General features: G+C 32.9%; 2 protein-coding genes across 3 annotated transcripts; both read left to right on the forward strand.

The window, feature by feature from the left end:
• The first annotated feature begins 1409 nt into the window (after positions 1-1409).
• LOC130669781 (histone-lysine N-methyltransferase E(z)) lies at positions 1410-6958 on the forward strand. 2 transcript variants are annotated; one of them, XM_057472845.1, is made up of 9 exons: positions 1410-1707; positions 2375-2688; positions 2755-2979; positions 3051-3267; positions 3382-3402; positions 3554-3829; positions 4455-5303; positions 6186-6351; positions 6441-6958. In XM_057472845.1, exons 1-9 carry the CDS (start codon positions 1572-1574, stop codon positions 6499-6501), a joined length of 2265 nt encoding a protein of 754 aa, XP_057328828.1. In that variant the 5' UTR covers positions 1410-1571; the 3' UTR covers positions 6502-6958. The 2 variants fall into 2 exon arrangements, with proteins under 2 accessions (XP_057328828.1, XP_057328830.1); XM_057472847.1 differs by lacking the exon at positions 3382-3402 and having other exon boundaries at positions 1411-1707; positions 6441-6955.
• Positions 6959-7674: 716 nt separating this feature from the next.
• On the forward strand, positions 7675-15588 carry LOC130669592 (histone-lysine N-methyltransferase E(z)-like). The gene is made up of 9 exons (XM_057472575.1): positions 7675-8533; positions 8599-8915; positions 10889-11074; positions 11172-11388; positions 12546-12637; positions 12719-12890; positions 12963-13796; positions 14978-15143; positions 15204-15588. The coding sequence occupies exons 1-9, from the start codon at positions 8413-8415 to the stop codon at positions 15274-15276; spliced, it is 2178 nt and encodes a 725-aa protein (XP_057328558.1). The 5' UTR covers positions 7675-8412; the 3' UTR covers positions 15277-15588.
• The last annotated feature ends 140 nt before the right edge of the window (positions 15589-15728 follow it).

Consider the following 15728-nt stretch of genomic DNA (forward strand, 5'->3'; position numbering starts at 1 on the left):
CTTGGAGTTCCGGAGCTTAAAAAGATATCACCCCGCATACGGAGTAAATAAGGAGTTTGTTTTTTCATCGGTGAATTCAAAGTCAACTGAATTTCATTTAAATCCGCGTTCACTCCGATTTGGAATTCCAATATTAAAATAAACTCTTTTCAAGTTTCAATATTAAATTAAACTCCCTTCGGAGTGAATTTCACTCCGAGGGGATTAAATAAATATGAGCGAATGTAGCAGGCATCAGACAAATTTAAAATTATAAATAAATAGAGTAAATAATTTAAAAAATCATATTTACAAAAAATCCACTCTTTTGTTTCAAAATTTTTTAAGTGCGCATTTTTTTTAAATTTAATTTTATTTATTATTTAGTCTATTTATTTATAATTTAAAATTTTTTTGATGTCTGCTTCATAAATAAATACCCAGATAGCAAAATGACGTCTTGATGAGATTTGAATGAATTCCTATAACATTTTTTTTTTTTTTAAGATCTGGTCGGTAAGAAAGTCAATTTGTGTCACTTGAATCTTGGTGATTAATCACCTGTATCATCAGGAATCGTTTTTAGGCCAAACTGTATTTCAGGATTTGAATTATTGGGATCTTGATCACCAATTCATCTGCGTCATCGGGATCTGTGTACCCAAGTAGTACAGAGATAACTTTAAGATGTCTTTAAAAAGAACAAGACAAATTTTTTTTTTGTCCCAAAGTCATCTTTTTATGTACCTGAAAATCGGAACGTTTTTCGCGGAACGAAAATAAAAAATCAACATGAAAAGTAAAAAAAATTACTGGATCTAGATTTCTAAAATGTTTCACATTTCAACCGGAAATTGCAGCCACCGCCAATCACTCCTGAAGTCACTTTTAAGCAGTCAAATTACATAAATTTTTTCATTTTCGTTGTGCGAAAAACGTTTCGATCTTCAGGCGCATATCTTTTTTGGTGTAAATACGACATGCGAATTCTGGTTCCGAAGACAGAGAAGAGTTGTGTTGTTTTTCTTGTCTTATTTCAATTAAAAAGTCATTTAGATGACTTATTTTACCACTATTTTATCACTATTTGTAAATTACTTTTTGTCGTCACTTGTGTTACGTCTTTTAAGTTGACATTTTTTCGGTGAAATAAATTTCTGATCATTTTGTCAACATATAGATGCCATTTCGATATGTCAAAAAGTTGCCTAAAAACTTATATCTTATAGATGTCTCAAAGGCAAGTGTGCTCCTTGGGTAGTAGACACCCACTCAAATTTTGAAAGTTTTCGCGCCTAAAATAAATGCGCGCAGAAACAGAGCGCATCTATATCTGCGCATGCACGAATTTTTTTTTTTTTTTTTTTTCAAAGAACGTGACCAGTGTCGCCTCTTCAGCAAATTATAATTATAATTGTAAATTAAATTGTAAAGAAAACAATAATGGCTGTTTGTGCGCCAACACAATGAGGTGCATCATTCTTGATAACTTTGTTTATAACATTTCAATTTAAAATTAACAAATGTTTAATTGTAATCATTTGATTATAAGTAACAATAATAAATAAAAGTTTAGCACATAAATTTAAAAAATGTCTAAAGTCAAAGTTACTGCGGAATGGAAAAAAAGGGTAAGATCGGAGTACATGAGACTCCGACAAATGAAAAGATACAAGCGAGCTGATGAAGTTAAAATAGCTTGGAATCAAAATCGAAAAGTTATGACAGGTAATTATCATTAATTATTTACTGTATAGTTTTTTAAAATAAATTATATGGACAATTGAATTTAGTATTGAAATTTGAGGTTAGAATCAAAAAAACATCCTGACATTTACAATTAACAATTTTTGGTTTTTTTTTTCCAACAAATCAATTAAAAAAAAAAAAAACTAAAAATATGCACATGTAGAAAATTTAAAAAACCACAAGTGCAATTTTTTTTATAATTTGTCGACTTACTGCAGTTTCATAAATTAGCAGACAATCAACATGTAGCTGACAATTGTCAATTTTTTAAATTTTATTATAAGGGCCAGTTTTTCAAACCAGGTTTATTTTTAATACTTGTTTAATTATCATATTATTCATATATAGATATACTGACAATATTAATTAAAACCTGGATAAAAATAAACTCGGTTTGAAAAACTGGCCCTAAATGAATAAAATGTCAGTAGTCATGTCCATTTTTTTCAACTTCATTATTTTAGTTCATTTATTTATTTATTTCAAATCGATAAATTGTCTCACGTTTGCCAATAACCAATAAAAAAAAAAATGCACATGTAGGAAATTATAAAAACCATAGGTGCAATTTTTTACGACTTGTTCTGAAAAAAATTCAAAAATTCCATCCGCCAACTTCAGTATCATTAAAAAAAATTTTTTACAGATTTGTTAGTAACAGAACAAAAGCGTTGGGCAGATGGAAAAGCAACATGGCTAGCGATGCAAGATGTCCCAGCCCACGTGTCCTGCATGAAAAAAGCCGAGGTCACGAGCTCTGAAAACGATGCCCAGACATGTCCGGTCAAAATAATAAACGCCGTGACTCCAATACCCACGATGTATACTTGGGCGCCTATCCAGCAAAATTTTATGGTAGAAGATGAAACTGTTCTTCATAATATTCCTTACATGGGTGATGAAATCCTTGATCAAGACGGTACATTCATCGAGGAACTCATTAAAAATTACGACGGAAAGGTAATTTTAAATTTATCTATTAAACTTTTTTTAAACTCCTCTTTAATTGTGGATTTTATTCAACAGGTTCATGGCGATAGAGAGTCAGGTTTCATGGACGACTCAATATTTATTGATTTAGTCAAAGCTCTGATAACTTATGAGAAAGAAGACAAAGAACGTGAACCAACGCGCAAAGTTCGTGATAAAGATGACAAAGATAAAAAAGATAGTGAACCGCGTGCTGATAAAACTGCTGATGTCAAGGATCTTAAGCCTCCAGGACGATCTCCGTCAATGCAAATTTTTAATGTATTTATTTTTGAAACATTTAATACTTTGGGAAAAATTATTTGCTCTACTAATTTATTAAAATTTTTCAGGCCATCTCCAGCATGTTCCCGGACAAAGGAAGTCCTGAGGAATTAAAAGAAAAATATATCGAGCTGACAGAACGTTCGGATCCAAATGTGCTGCCGCCGGAGTGCACTCCGAACATTGATGGTGTCAATGCTAAAAGTGTACCAAGGGAACAAGTCATGCACTCGTTCCACACTTTGTTTTGCCGTAGATGTTTTAAATATGACTGTTTTCTCCACCGTAAGTGTCTATCACATTTCAAATACTTTTATGTACTTAATAGTCCTCGTAAATAATTAACTGTTGGTAAAAATAAACGATTAATTGGTTGTCTTGGTTCACTACTAACTTTAGCATCCAAGGGAACATCGCAAGGTAATCACTGAAATTTTAAATGGGTGTTTTTGTTTTTAGTTTAGCGCAGAGACATCCAGGGATCATCTCACTTTTCATTTATTCATTTTGCAATTCGATAGTAAGACTGATGTTGGATTACATTTTTATTAAATTTTTTTTTAATCTCTAGGGCTGCAAGTTTGTCATCCGGGACCGAATTTACAGAAGAGAAAGGGTCCGGACTTGAAACCTTTCTCAGACCCCTGCGGGGCTGAGTGTTATATGCATTTAGAAGGAGTCAAGGAAAAATTAGCAGCGCAGGCAGCTGACAATAAGGACGATGATGCTGATGACAAACGGGGACCGCGTAAAGTCCGTAAGCAGGCGAGTGTTGACTCCGGAAATGAAGCCAGCAGTGAGGACAGCAATGACAGCAACAAATACAGTCAGAATGGAAACTGTCAAGGTATTGATACAAACTTCAAATTTATCTGTTTAAATAAATTTTTATAAAGTTCAGGTTGGGCCTCATTCGGGTGTCAATAGACCTGGGATGTCACTGTTCGACCCATGATTTTTAAATTTTATTCGAAGGGTTTTGAATTCTAAAAATACAAAATTAAAATAAATTTATGATACTAAAGTCAACCGAGGTCTAGTAATTTTTTCAAAACGATTAATTATAAAAAAAAAATGCACTTGTAGTTTTTAAAATTTTCTACATGTGCATTTTTTAAAAAATTTTTTTGTAATTGATTTGTTGAAAAGAAATTCCGAAAATTGAGTATATTTTTAAATGAAACTTTAAATTTAAAGTCGGTCACCTGCATCCGCGGATCCAGTAAAAAAAAATTATAAATCGTCTGTCACATCTCAGGTTACCAGCGAACGTCATCGAGGCCTGGGTCTCGTGTCTCGTCATAAGTTTAGACTACAGGCCACGATAGTGTTCACAGAAATCGCTTATCTGCTTTAATTACTCTGTTGAAAAATTTTTATTCATTTTTTTTAATGAGGAACCTGACGGGAATGTCACAGTATTTATTAAGTGATAAATAAATAAGTAAATTAATTTGTCTATTTATTTATAGATTTCAAACAGAACGTAAATCATGATTCCAAGACTGAAAAAACTGATGAAGAACAAGTGCAACCGGAACACCAGTCGCCCTTCATGTTGCTGGGTCTTGACAAACGTGTAAAGACGGACAGTCAATTTATTTGGACCGGCTCAGAACAAAGTATCTTCCGTGCTCTCTACAAAGCGTTCCCTGGTAATCCTTGCGCTCTGGCGCAGGCGATGCTGACGAAAACCTGCAAAGAGGTTTACGAGTTCGCGCAGAAGGAGGCGCATGACATTCCCGCGGTGGAGAGTCTCAAGGATTACACGCCGCCGCGCAAGAAGAAGAAGAAGCATCGTCTCTGGTCGATGCACTGCAGGAAGATCCAGCTGAAGAAGGACTCGGGAGCCAACCACGTCCACAACTTCGCGCCTTGCGATCATCCTGGCAGGCCGTGCGACAACTCGTGTCCGTGTATACAGGCGCAGAACTTCTGCGAGAAGTTCTGTCAGTGTTCAACGGAATGCCAGAACAGGTTCCCCGGTTGTCGTTGCAAGGCTCAGTGCAATACCAAACAGTGCCCTTGCTATCTTGCCGTACGTGAGTGCGATCCCGATCTGTGTCAAACTTGCGGCGCGGATCAGTTCCAGGTCACTCAGATATCGTGTAAAAATGTGAGCGTACAGCGCGGGCTGCACAAGCATCTTCTGATGGCGCCCTCGGACGTCGCCGGCTGGGGAATTTTCCTCAAGGAGTCTGCAGTTAAGAACGAATTTATATCCGAGTACTGCGGAGAGATTATCAGTCAAGATGAGGCCGATAGACGAGGCAAAGTCTACGACAAGTACATGTGCAGTTTTCTGTTCAATCTCAACAACGGTAATTATTTTTTCACACTCAGAAAAATAAACGGGACTATCTTTGTTGCACTCGTTGAGTAAATGAGAATTTTAAAACAATTTTTCTCGGAGACGTATTAGAATTTTTGAAAATACGAAATTTCTAGCCCTCTGTTAAGGTTTTGAAAAACGCTGAAGACTCTCTATTGCACGCCTCGGAAGTGAAGCGGAGAGGTTGTGCTTTATAACCGACCTGTCAAGGTCACACGATTTCCACTCATTAAAGTGCATATATTTTTTTTCTATTACTCTTACACATTATGAAAAGCACATCAATATAAAGCTGACACACTTATGAATAATCCTGATACTTTTTTTAATTTGTCCAATATGTATTAATATAAAAAAAAGTTCATTAAAAAAAATTTATCGTGGACGTCCATTAGTCTGTGGTTAAAAAAAACGGCGTGGTACGGATATCTCGAGAACGACTTGGCGAAACTACTTAATTTTTTTTTCACAATTTTCAGAATTAAGCAAAGAAGGTTCCTTTCGAAAATCACTACTGTAGGCTTCCTCGTTTTTTTAAAAATAAATCATTACGATTAAAACCGGCAATCTTACATGTAAACAAACACACACTGCCGCCATTTTTCATTAGGAATGTTCTCCGTATATTTTTTTTTACTTTTATTACCGTATATTTACCATGGAAATTTCTATGGGAAAAGAGCGGGATATTCAATTTTATTCGAAATTTAACTTTAAAAAAAAACATAACATGAGCGTTCGAGGCGTGCACTTTTGGATTTTCCAAATTTTTTTTTTTTAGGTTTCTAGTGTTTGTCCGTAAATTAAATTGAATTGAAAATCGGTTACCGTTACCCCTTAATTTCTAAACTGTTATTGTTGCTGGTTACAGACTTTGTGGTCGACGCGACGCGCAAAGGAAACAAAATCAGGTTCGCAAATCACTCGATTAATCCCAACTGCTACGCAAAAGTCATGATGGTAAATGGCGACCACAGGATCGGAATCTTTGCCAAGAGAGCGATACAACCTGGAGAAGAATTATTCTTTGACTACAGGTAAATTCTCATTGTCATCATGATTTAAAACCTGACATACTTGAAAAATAAATTTTACTCATCCAATTAATTTTGTTTATTTGTCTTAGATATGGACCAACTGAGCAACTAAAATTCGTAGGAATCGAGCGAGAAATGGAATTCCTCTGATCCCACTTCTCTCGTACTCTACAAATTGTAAATACATCGCGTTCCAATGGATTAACCTACTAATTAATTTCATGTTATTACACATTTGCTTCGTAAATTATTTCAATGTCTGTAGACATTTTAATATTTTTATATACTTTGCTATTTATTCTAGCAACAAGTAATTTAGTTCATGCCGAATATTGTTTTTTTTTTTTTTTGGCAAATCACTACCGATCTGCTACAAGTAATCCGATAGATTATCGATTTTTATTTTTACTGCATACATTTTATAAAAAATGTAACTTTTTATTTTTATCTTTTTTGTAGATAATAAATTCGAGTATTTTTTTACTCCACTTTTTATTTAATATTTTTTAAAACTAAATACTACTGTCTTACTGAAGCATGAAATATTCAAAAAAAAAAATATCATTTTCGCTGTAATTTAATTTCTACGGCAGACTTCTTAGAAAAAAAAATTTAATTCCTCTTATGTATAAAAATAAAAAAAAATTTCTTAATTGATATCCAAAAAATCGGTAGGAATAAAAATAAAAAAATTTTACGAAGAATTTTTTTTAATTAAAAATTAATTACTACCAATATATTAATTAATTAAATGATACTGAAGTTAGCCGTCTAATAATTTTTGAATTTTTTCAAGTGATAAATTATAAAAAAAAAAATTTTGAAAAATCGCACCTACAGCTTTTTTAATTTTCTACAAGTGCAAATTTTTTTTTTTTTTTTTTGGATTTAATTTGTATAAAAAAAATCCAAAAATTGTTAATTGTCTGCTAACTTCAAGATCATTTAATTATGATACTGAAGCTAGCCGACGTCTAATAATTTTTGAATTTTTTCAAGTGATAAATCATAAAAAAAAAATTTTTGAAAAATTGCACCTACAGCTTTTTTAATTTTCTACAAGTGCATATTTTTTTTTTTTTTTTTTTTTTGTATTTAATTTGTAGAAAAAAAAATCCAAAAATTGCTAATTGTCTGCTAACTTCAAAATCATTTAATTATAATACTGAAGTTAGCCAACGTCTAATAATTTTTGAATTTTTTCAAAAGCGATAGATTATAAAAAAAAAAAATCTGAAAAATTGCACCTACAGCTTTTTTAATTTTCTACAAGTGCATATTTTTTTTTTTTTTTTTTTCTGTATTTAATTTGTAGAAAAAAAATCCGAAAATTGTTAATTGTCTGCTAACTTCAAGATCATTTAATTATGATACTGAACTTAGCCGACGTCTGATAATTTTTGAATTTTTTCAAGTGATAGATTATAAAAAAAAAAATTTTGAAAAATTGCACCTACAGCTTTTTTAATTCTCTACAAGTGCATATTTTTAGTTTCTTTTTTTTTGTATTTAATTTGTAGAAAAAAAAATTAAATAAAATACTCATTAAAAATTTTCATTTTTATAAATAAAAAAAAACCAGCTGATATTTTGCATGAGAAATATTTATCTAGGAATTTAATTTTTTTTTACAAATCCGCCGTAGTATGAAACTCTTCACTCACAAATTTTTAAATCGTAATTTCTTTATTTAACTATCAGATTACAAGCGATAAGACTGAATTTTTCGGAACCCGTTTTACTACGTACTCAAAATTCACTACAAATATATCAACATATTTGTAACTATGACCAATCAAATAAATATTTTACTGTACATCAGTAAGAAAAATAAATTTTCCAATTGTCGATTGTTAAATAATTCAGTGCAGCTCAGGACTTTGAGTTGGAAACTTTGTAATTGTAATATATATATAATTAGCAATAGTTATTATAATTGTCAATAAATATCAATTAAAATTATTACTCAGTGATATTTATATATTTTCATTCAAATTTGCATCCCAATTCTTATATATATTTATGTATAAATAGTGACTGTCATTTATTTAAAAAAAAAAAATGGAAGCCGAATGGAGAAGACGAGTGAGATATGAGTATAAAAAAATAATTAAATTAAGAGAAATAAAACACGAGTACAAAATTAAAAATGCGTGGAAAGAAAATGAAACTCAGCTTAGACGTAAGTCATTTTTTTTTTAATTAAAAAAAAATATTTGTGTATTTATTTGCAAAATAATTTAATAGATGACACTATTGAGCTACAAAATAAATGGGCTGGTAAAAATAATGTGTGGGAAGTTGGCCAGGAATTGGAACCGAATGATTCTGGTTGTAAAGTGAAAGCTATACTTGTATGGCCGATAGTTGAAGTCCAGGAATGTCCCATTGTTGAGATAAATCCAGTGACGACTATTCCGAATTCGTATATATGGACGTCGATAAGAAAAAATATCAGCGTGCGAGATGAAACAGTTCTTCCACATGTTCCGTATATGGGAGATGAAGTTTTTAATGACAATGACAATTTTCTTGAGGACTTGCTAAAACATTACAATGGCAAGGTATTGGCTCTTATTTATTATTTTATTTACTGGGATTCTATAAAAAAAAATCCATGTGGGACTGCATGGAAACCCATACACTGTAAAAAATCACCAGGGTAAGTCCAAGCGGTGTAGGTGTTAAAATTGGCGGTGTTAAATTGCAACACCGAAAGCGGTGTGAAAATAACGCCGCTGCCGGTGTAAATATTCTTTACTGGTGTTAAAAGAAATTTTCCGGTGTTAAAATATTTTACTTTGGAAATGTGTGCATATGTGTGTGCGTGTGTGTGTGTGTCAAAATATTTCTTGCGTTTTACAAGCTTCCCTGAGCTAATACTATGAGCGGACACAGCTTACCCCGCCTTTACACCGGTGTAATTTCATTTTAACACCGGGCGGAGTTAGAGTCCATTTTTAATACCGCTTTTTTTACAGTGTAGGAATTCATATAGAAAAGTAGGGGAGACCGCGTCTCTCCCATGGATTTAGGTAAGAATCCATAAGAATTAATATAAGAATAGGGGAGGGTGGGGCAGAGCAGCCCCCCTAAGCCAATTATTATTTTTTGTGGCTTTCAACCATAAGATCACTTTACTTTTGTCCTATTTCGAACAAATTTATGGACATTTTGCCAAAATTCTGAAATTTTTTTTTTTTTTTTGTGGGGCAGAGCGGCCCCCCTCCAAAAAGTGATAAAAAAATTTTTTTTTTCGTTTTTTTTTTTTTTAAATTGTTTTCATCATTAAGAATGTATTTCTTTCTCTTGACAACTATTTTTGGTTTTATATTACTCGTAAAAAATTTTTTAAAGCGTAAAAAATCGTTCACTCTCGATTACCTTAATTACTAATTGTTATTTAATAAAAAAAAAAATCAATTCTATAATTTTACTTTATTTCAAAAATTTATCAACTAAAAAAAAAAATTTAATTTTTATAAATTTTTAGTGACCAAATTTGCCTCTTACATAGAGACACGGCCGAAAAATATGAAAAAATAATTTTTTCGGAAGTTTCGGCTGGTCCATTTTGCCCCAGGTGTTATGCGTAGGGCTAGAAATGTGGAATTATAATAATTTTTTTTTAATTTGACGATAAAAATATGAAAAAATCACTTTTTCAAAATTTTGGGCTTGTCCATTTTGCCCCAAATGTCATGCGTAGGGGTAAAAATGCGCAAACATATCGGATTTATAGTAATTAGTCGAAAAAAAAAAAATTTTTTTTTTTGTCAAAATTTCAGGGGGGCCGCTCTGCCCCACCCTCCCCTATATGGATTTATATATAAAAATCCATGACTATTTGAATCCCCATATGAAAAATCCACATAAGAAACTGGATTCCGCGCGTTTTCATCCCCGACAAAATATCCTACGGACAAAATATCCCCCGACAATAGATCTCCCAACAAAATATCTCCGGACATAATATCCCCGACAAAATATCCTATCAGCAAAATTTCTCTTTTTTATTTAAATATTTTATTTATACTGTTTACAACTAATTTTGGTGCTAGTTTTTCAAGAAAATTGTGCAAATTATATCGAAAGATGTTTTGTCGTGGATATTATGTCTGGAGATATTTTGTCGGGGGATGAAAACGCACATTACCAAGAAACTGTGGGTACCTGGATTCCCACATAATTCCCATAGAATCTGAGTTTCTATATAAGTAATTTCTGTAGAATTCGGAGTATCGATTTCTATGTCTCGTCTAATGATACGCGATATGAATAAAAGAACAGATTAATATTCCTATGGGATTCCATCTGAAAACGCCATAGAACCCACAGGAATCTAGGCTAGATCCCTCATTTAACAAAATATTTCTCCACGAAATTTAGTAATAACTTAAATATTTTGACCAAAATGTCCAAGAGATATCTGATCTCACAAGTGTTCTATTACGGGCACGAAAAAAATATCAATCCAAAAAGTTATTTATATATATTTTATTTGTTTCATTTATTATGTCCAATTTAACCGATTAAGGTACACGGGAAATCGGCTGCTTTGGACGACGACTTATTTTTAGATCTTGTTAACGCTTTGACGATTTACGAAAATACTTCACCCCAAAAACTTCCAAAGAAGCGGAAATTTATCAATCCAGCTAACAATGATAATAATGAAATTGTTGTCAATTTAATGAGATTGCCGTCGATTAATATCTTCAACGTAAGTTTTATTAATAACAATAATCTCCAATAATTATTTTATTAATTTTTGTGGCCGACAAATGAGCAGCAATTAAGTAGAGTCGATTAATTAACAGGCGATATCAGAAATTTTCATTGATAAAGGGACACCAGAAGACTTTATGAATAAATATATACGTTTAGTAGAACGTTCAGATCCTAGTCTATCAGCAACAAGGAGTACACCGAACATCGATAGTGACGAGAGCAAAAGTTTATCGAGAGAGCAATCCTTGCAGTCCTACCAGAAACTTTTTTGCAGGAGATGCTTACAGTACAACTGTTTTACTCACCGTAATTTTTTAAATATTTATTTAATACGAGAGTGTGTGCAACTCGTGTTCAAATCGAATTGAATCGAAACTCTCCGAATTATTAGTCAATTTCCAAATTATTCAAGTTTTTGTCTACCTGACGATCGGAACGTTTTTCGCGCAACGAAAATGAAAAAATTTATGAAATTTTACTGCTTGAGGGTGACTACAATTTTCGACATACTAGCGCTTATTCGAAACATTTCAGAAATTTAGATCAAGTAGATTTTTTTTTTTCATTTTGTTTTTTTATTTTCGTTCCACAGAAAACGTTCCAATTTTCAGGTACATGAGTTTTTGAATTATTTTGAAATTTTCAATTACCAGATTCGAATCACGAAAGTTCTGATCAGCTTTCAAATATTCAAAAATTTGACAGTGTCTCCCACTTTTTAAAAATTTTAAATGACCAGGTGGCATAAGCGTATAAAAATTTATCAATTGATTAAAAAAATTAATCAATTAATAGAAAAAGAGACAACGGAGTTAAAATTTCGCCGAGGTATAGATTTTAAAAAAAATTACTGACAGTTGTTATCAATCAGGAGTTAAGCAAAATTTGGTAAATAAATTTTCGCCTAAAAAATTTAAAAATTCAAATTATAAAATTGACATGAAGATTTTACTGAAATTTATTTTCAAAATTTCGTTTGACTCCTAATTAATATCAACTATATAATTTTTTCGTGGTTTCCTGTCTGAGCTCTACCATTTTTATATAGTGGAAACCTAAACATGCAAACACGCAAATAACCTTCTCAATAAGACAATTTATAGATAAATTGAGAAAAATGTAGATAGCCCGAACTGGGAATCGAACCCAGACCAATTCGGTATCGCGCCGAGTGCTCTACCAGTTGAGCTATCCAGCCCTATACTATATTCCATTCAATTTGATCTATAACTTATTGAGCCACACCGTCCATCGTACGGTAATACACCATTTTTATATAGTGGAAACCTAAACTTATCTCTCATAAAAATTTGAATTATCGGAAAAAATTTTTGAATTATTCGTAAATTAGGAAAGTTTTCAATTATTTGGATCGAGTAGTTCGATTCGATTCGATACGAGTAATTCGTAAGTTCGATCTATTTGCCCACCGCTATTATGTAATTAATTATGTAATTAATTAGGCCCCGACAGCTGTTCAGTCTCAAAAATTCCTATTGGCCCTCGGCTTGAATTGTCCTCTGTACCTTGCAGTAGTGAATGTTACCTACTTATCGTAAGTATTATTCTTATATTTCTTTTTAAAAATTTATAACAAACCCAAAATTTAGTTTAACTTTTCCATTATTAATTACAGAGAGAGGTACAAAAAACCCTAGATGTAATTAATACAAAAAAAGTGACAGTTGGTGAAGCCGAGGTTTTTGGTGAATTTGAAAAATTGCAAATAGATAAAAATCCAAGAAACGATTCTAATAACAATGAAGAAGCGTCAGATAATCAAAGTAGTTACGATGAAAGCGAACAAAGTAATTTATAAATAAGACTATTTACTTGATGTGTGTAAAAAAATTATATTTATTTGATGATAATTATTGAAGGTTTCGAAAATAATGATGAGCAGACTGGAATAATGGGAGAAGAAACGCAAGACGTTGAAGTAAATAAACACTCGTCGTTTACATTACCGGAGATTGATGAGGATGAGTACAGAGAAATATGGACGGGTGCGGAAGAGACTCTTTTTCGCGCACTGTATCCACTGTTCCCGGGCAATCCATGTGCGATAGCTCACATAATTCTTACAAAAACATGTCAAGATGTGTACAAGTTTTCATTTAAAGAAGGCCATGAAATACCACCAGACGAAATAGAGGAGCTCAGTCTTCCACGTGCGCAAAAGAAAAGACGAGGACTGTGGGAGATACGGAGCAAAAAGAAACAGCTGATGAAAAATAACGATACGAGTTATTTATGCAGCTACAAACCGTGCGATCATCCGGGTGAGGAATGTGACGACTCTTGTACGTGTGTGCAGTCGCAGAATTTTTGCGAAAAGTACTGCAAGTGTTCAAGGGAATGTCTGAATAGATACCCCGGTTGTAATTGTAAGATAAAGTGTAACACCAAACAGTGCCCTTGTTACATGGCCCTACGCGAATGCGATCCAGATCTGTGTCAAACTTGCGGCGCAGATCAGTTCCACGTCACTCAGACATTATGTAAAAATGTGAACATACAGCGCGGGCTGCATAAGCATCTTCTGATGGGACCCTCGGACGTCGCCGGCTGGGGAGTTTTTCTCAAGGAGTCTGCGGTTAAGAACGAATTTATATCTGAGTACTGCGGAGAGATCATCAGTCAAGATGAGGCCGATAGAAGAGGGAAAGTCTACGACAAGTACATGTGCAGTTTTCTGTTCAATCTTAACAATGGTAATTATCTTTATTGTTATTTTTTATGACACCAGGATCGAAACTTTAAGTTTCAGTGTCTCTACAGTCAGTCCGATGCGCGAATTAATAGTCGCGAGCAAGTAAATTGTGAAGGCCTTCAGTCAGCGGGCAGAAACAATCGTGTTCTGTTCCCGGAGAAGAATTAGTACACTAAAAAATCACCGGGGTAAGTCCAAGCGGTGTAGGTGTTAAAATCGGCGGTGTTAAATTTCAATACCGAAAGCGGTGTGAAGATAACACCGCCGTCGGTGTAAATATTCTGTACCGGTGTTAAAAAAAAATTTCCGGTGTTAAAATAACGCCGCTGCCGGTGTAAATATTCTAGACCGGTGTTAAAATATTTTATTTTGTGAATATTTTTACTTACTCGATCACTATACTTGTTAATAAATGATATTCTTTATTAATTTTCATAAAGAACTGACATTTTTTGTGTTTTATAATCGTTAAAGTTAATACTTCAAGCGGACACCGTTTATCCTGCTTTTACACCGATATTACTCCGGTTTTTACACCGGTTACCCCGATTTAACACCGGTATTTTTAACACCGGTGAATTACTCCTCCTACACCGGTGTAATTTTATTTTAACACCGGGCGGAGTTAAAATGAGTCCATTTTTAACACCGCTCTTTTTACAGTGTATATTACACACTTAGGGAGGAAAGTTGGACATTCCAACCCACGTGTATAATTGACTATCCGAGCCGAAGGCCCGTTGACTGAAGGCTATTAAAATTAAAACTCTGATACGTAATTTATTACGATACTGAAGTTAGCCGACGTTTAATAATTTTTTGATTTTTTTTAAATGATAAATTATAAAAAAAAGTATTTGAAAAAATTGCACTTATAGTTTTTTAAATTTTCTATATGTGCATATTTTTTTTTTTTATAATTTATCATTTGGAAAAAAATTCAAAAAATTATGAGATGTCCGTTAACTTCAGGATCATAATTTATTCAATAGTAATTTCAGACTATTAATTTTATTTACGATTTTGTGATGAAGTTTTGTGTGTAACTCAGGATGAAACACGCGGGTGATGACAGCCAACTTCACCCTGGCCTGAAATCGTTTTGTTTCATCTCTAGACACACAATTTACTATTTAAATTTTACCTTAATTTTTAAACTGTTATTATTGTTGCGGTTTACAGACTTTGTGATTGACGCGATGCGCAAAGGAAACAAAATAAGGTTCGCAAACCACTCGACAAAACCCAACTGCTGCGCAAAAGTTATGATGGTAAATGGCGACCACAGGATCGGAATCTATGCCAAGCGAGCGATACAACCCGGAGAAGAATTATTCTTAGACTACAGGTAAATTTCCACTGAAAATTAATTTCATCACCCGTCTAATCCTCTTTACTCCTCTTTCAGATACGGGAACACCGAGCAACTGAAATTCCGCGGAATCGAACGTGGAAACCCGCATTCAAACCAGTCTTCCTAAGGAAATTTTCAAATCCTCCCGTAATAAAACGTCTAACCGAGGGTGTTTTGCCCATCAATTATTTTTCACAGTTACCAACTACTGAGACGACCCGCATAGATTAATTGCGTCACAAAATATACCAGTTACCCCAATAAATTAATTAATTAATTTCATTTACTAGCTGCCGAAACAATAAAAGACCAGGGTGTCAGTTACATAAATGATAAATTAAATAAATACATTTATATATGACTCCAATTATTATCATAATAATAATGATTTTTTCTTCACTGTATTGATATAAATAAATAGCCAGACAATGAACTTAAATGAATTTGTTATTTTTTTAGCGCACTTGTGTCTTGGGGGTATCAATGTTGCTTTTGTTCCATTCTCGTATTCCGTTCCACTAGTGTACTAACATTTATATTCATCATATATATATATATATGTATATATAGCTTAGTATC

The sequence above is a fragment of the Microplitis mediator genome, chromosome 6 (genome assembly GCF_029852145.1).
Source record: "Microplitis mediator isolate UGA2020A chromosome 6, iyMicMedi2.1, whole genome shotgun sequence".
In the NCBI taxonomy this organism is placed as follows: Eukaryota; Metazoa; Arthropoda; class Insecta; order Hymenoptera; family Braconidae; genus Microplitis; species Microplitis mediator.

Coding starts and splice junctions, on each gene's coding strand:
- LOC130669781 (XM_057472845.1), top strand. CDS start 1,572: ATGTCTAAAGTCAAAGTTACTGCGGAATGGAAAAAAAGGGTAAGATCG. Junction 2,980..3,050: donor CGTCAATGCAAATTTTTAAT/GTATTTATTTTT, acceptor AAAATTTTTCAG/GCCATCTCCAGCATGTTCCC. Junction 3,268..3,381: donor ATATGACTGTTTTCTCCACC/GTAAGTGTCTAT, acceptor TACTAACTTTAG/CATCCAAGGGAACATCGCAA.
- LOC130669592 (XM_057472575.1), top strand. CDS start 8,413: ATGGAAGCCGAATGGAGAAGACGAGTGAGATATGAGTATAAAAAAATA. Junction 11,075..11,171: donor CGTCGATTAATATCTTCAAC/GTAAGTTTTATT, acceptor ATTAATTAACAG/GCGATATCAGAAATTTTCAT. Junction 13,797..14,977: donor TCTGTTCAATCTTAACAATG/GTAATTATCTTT, acceptor TGCGGTTTACAG/ACTTTGTGATTGACGCGATG.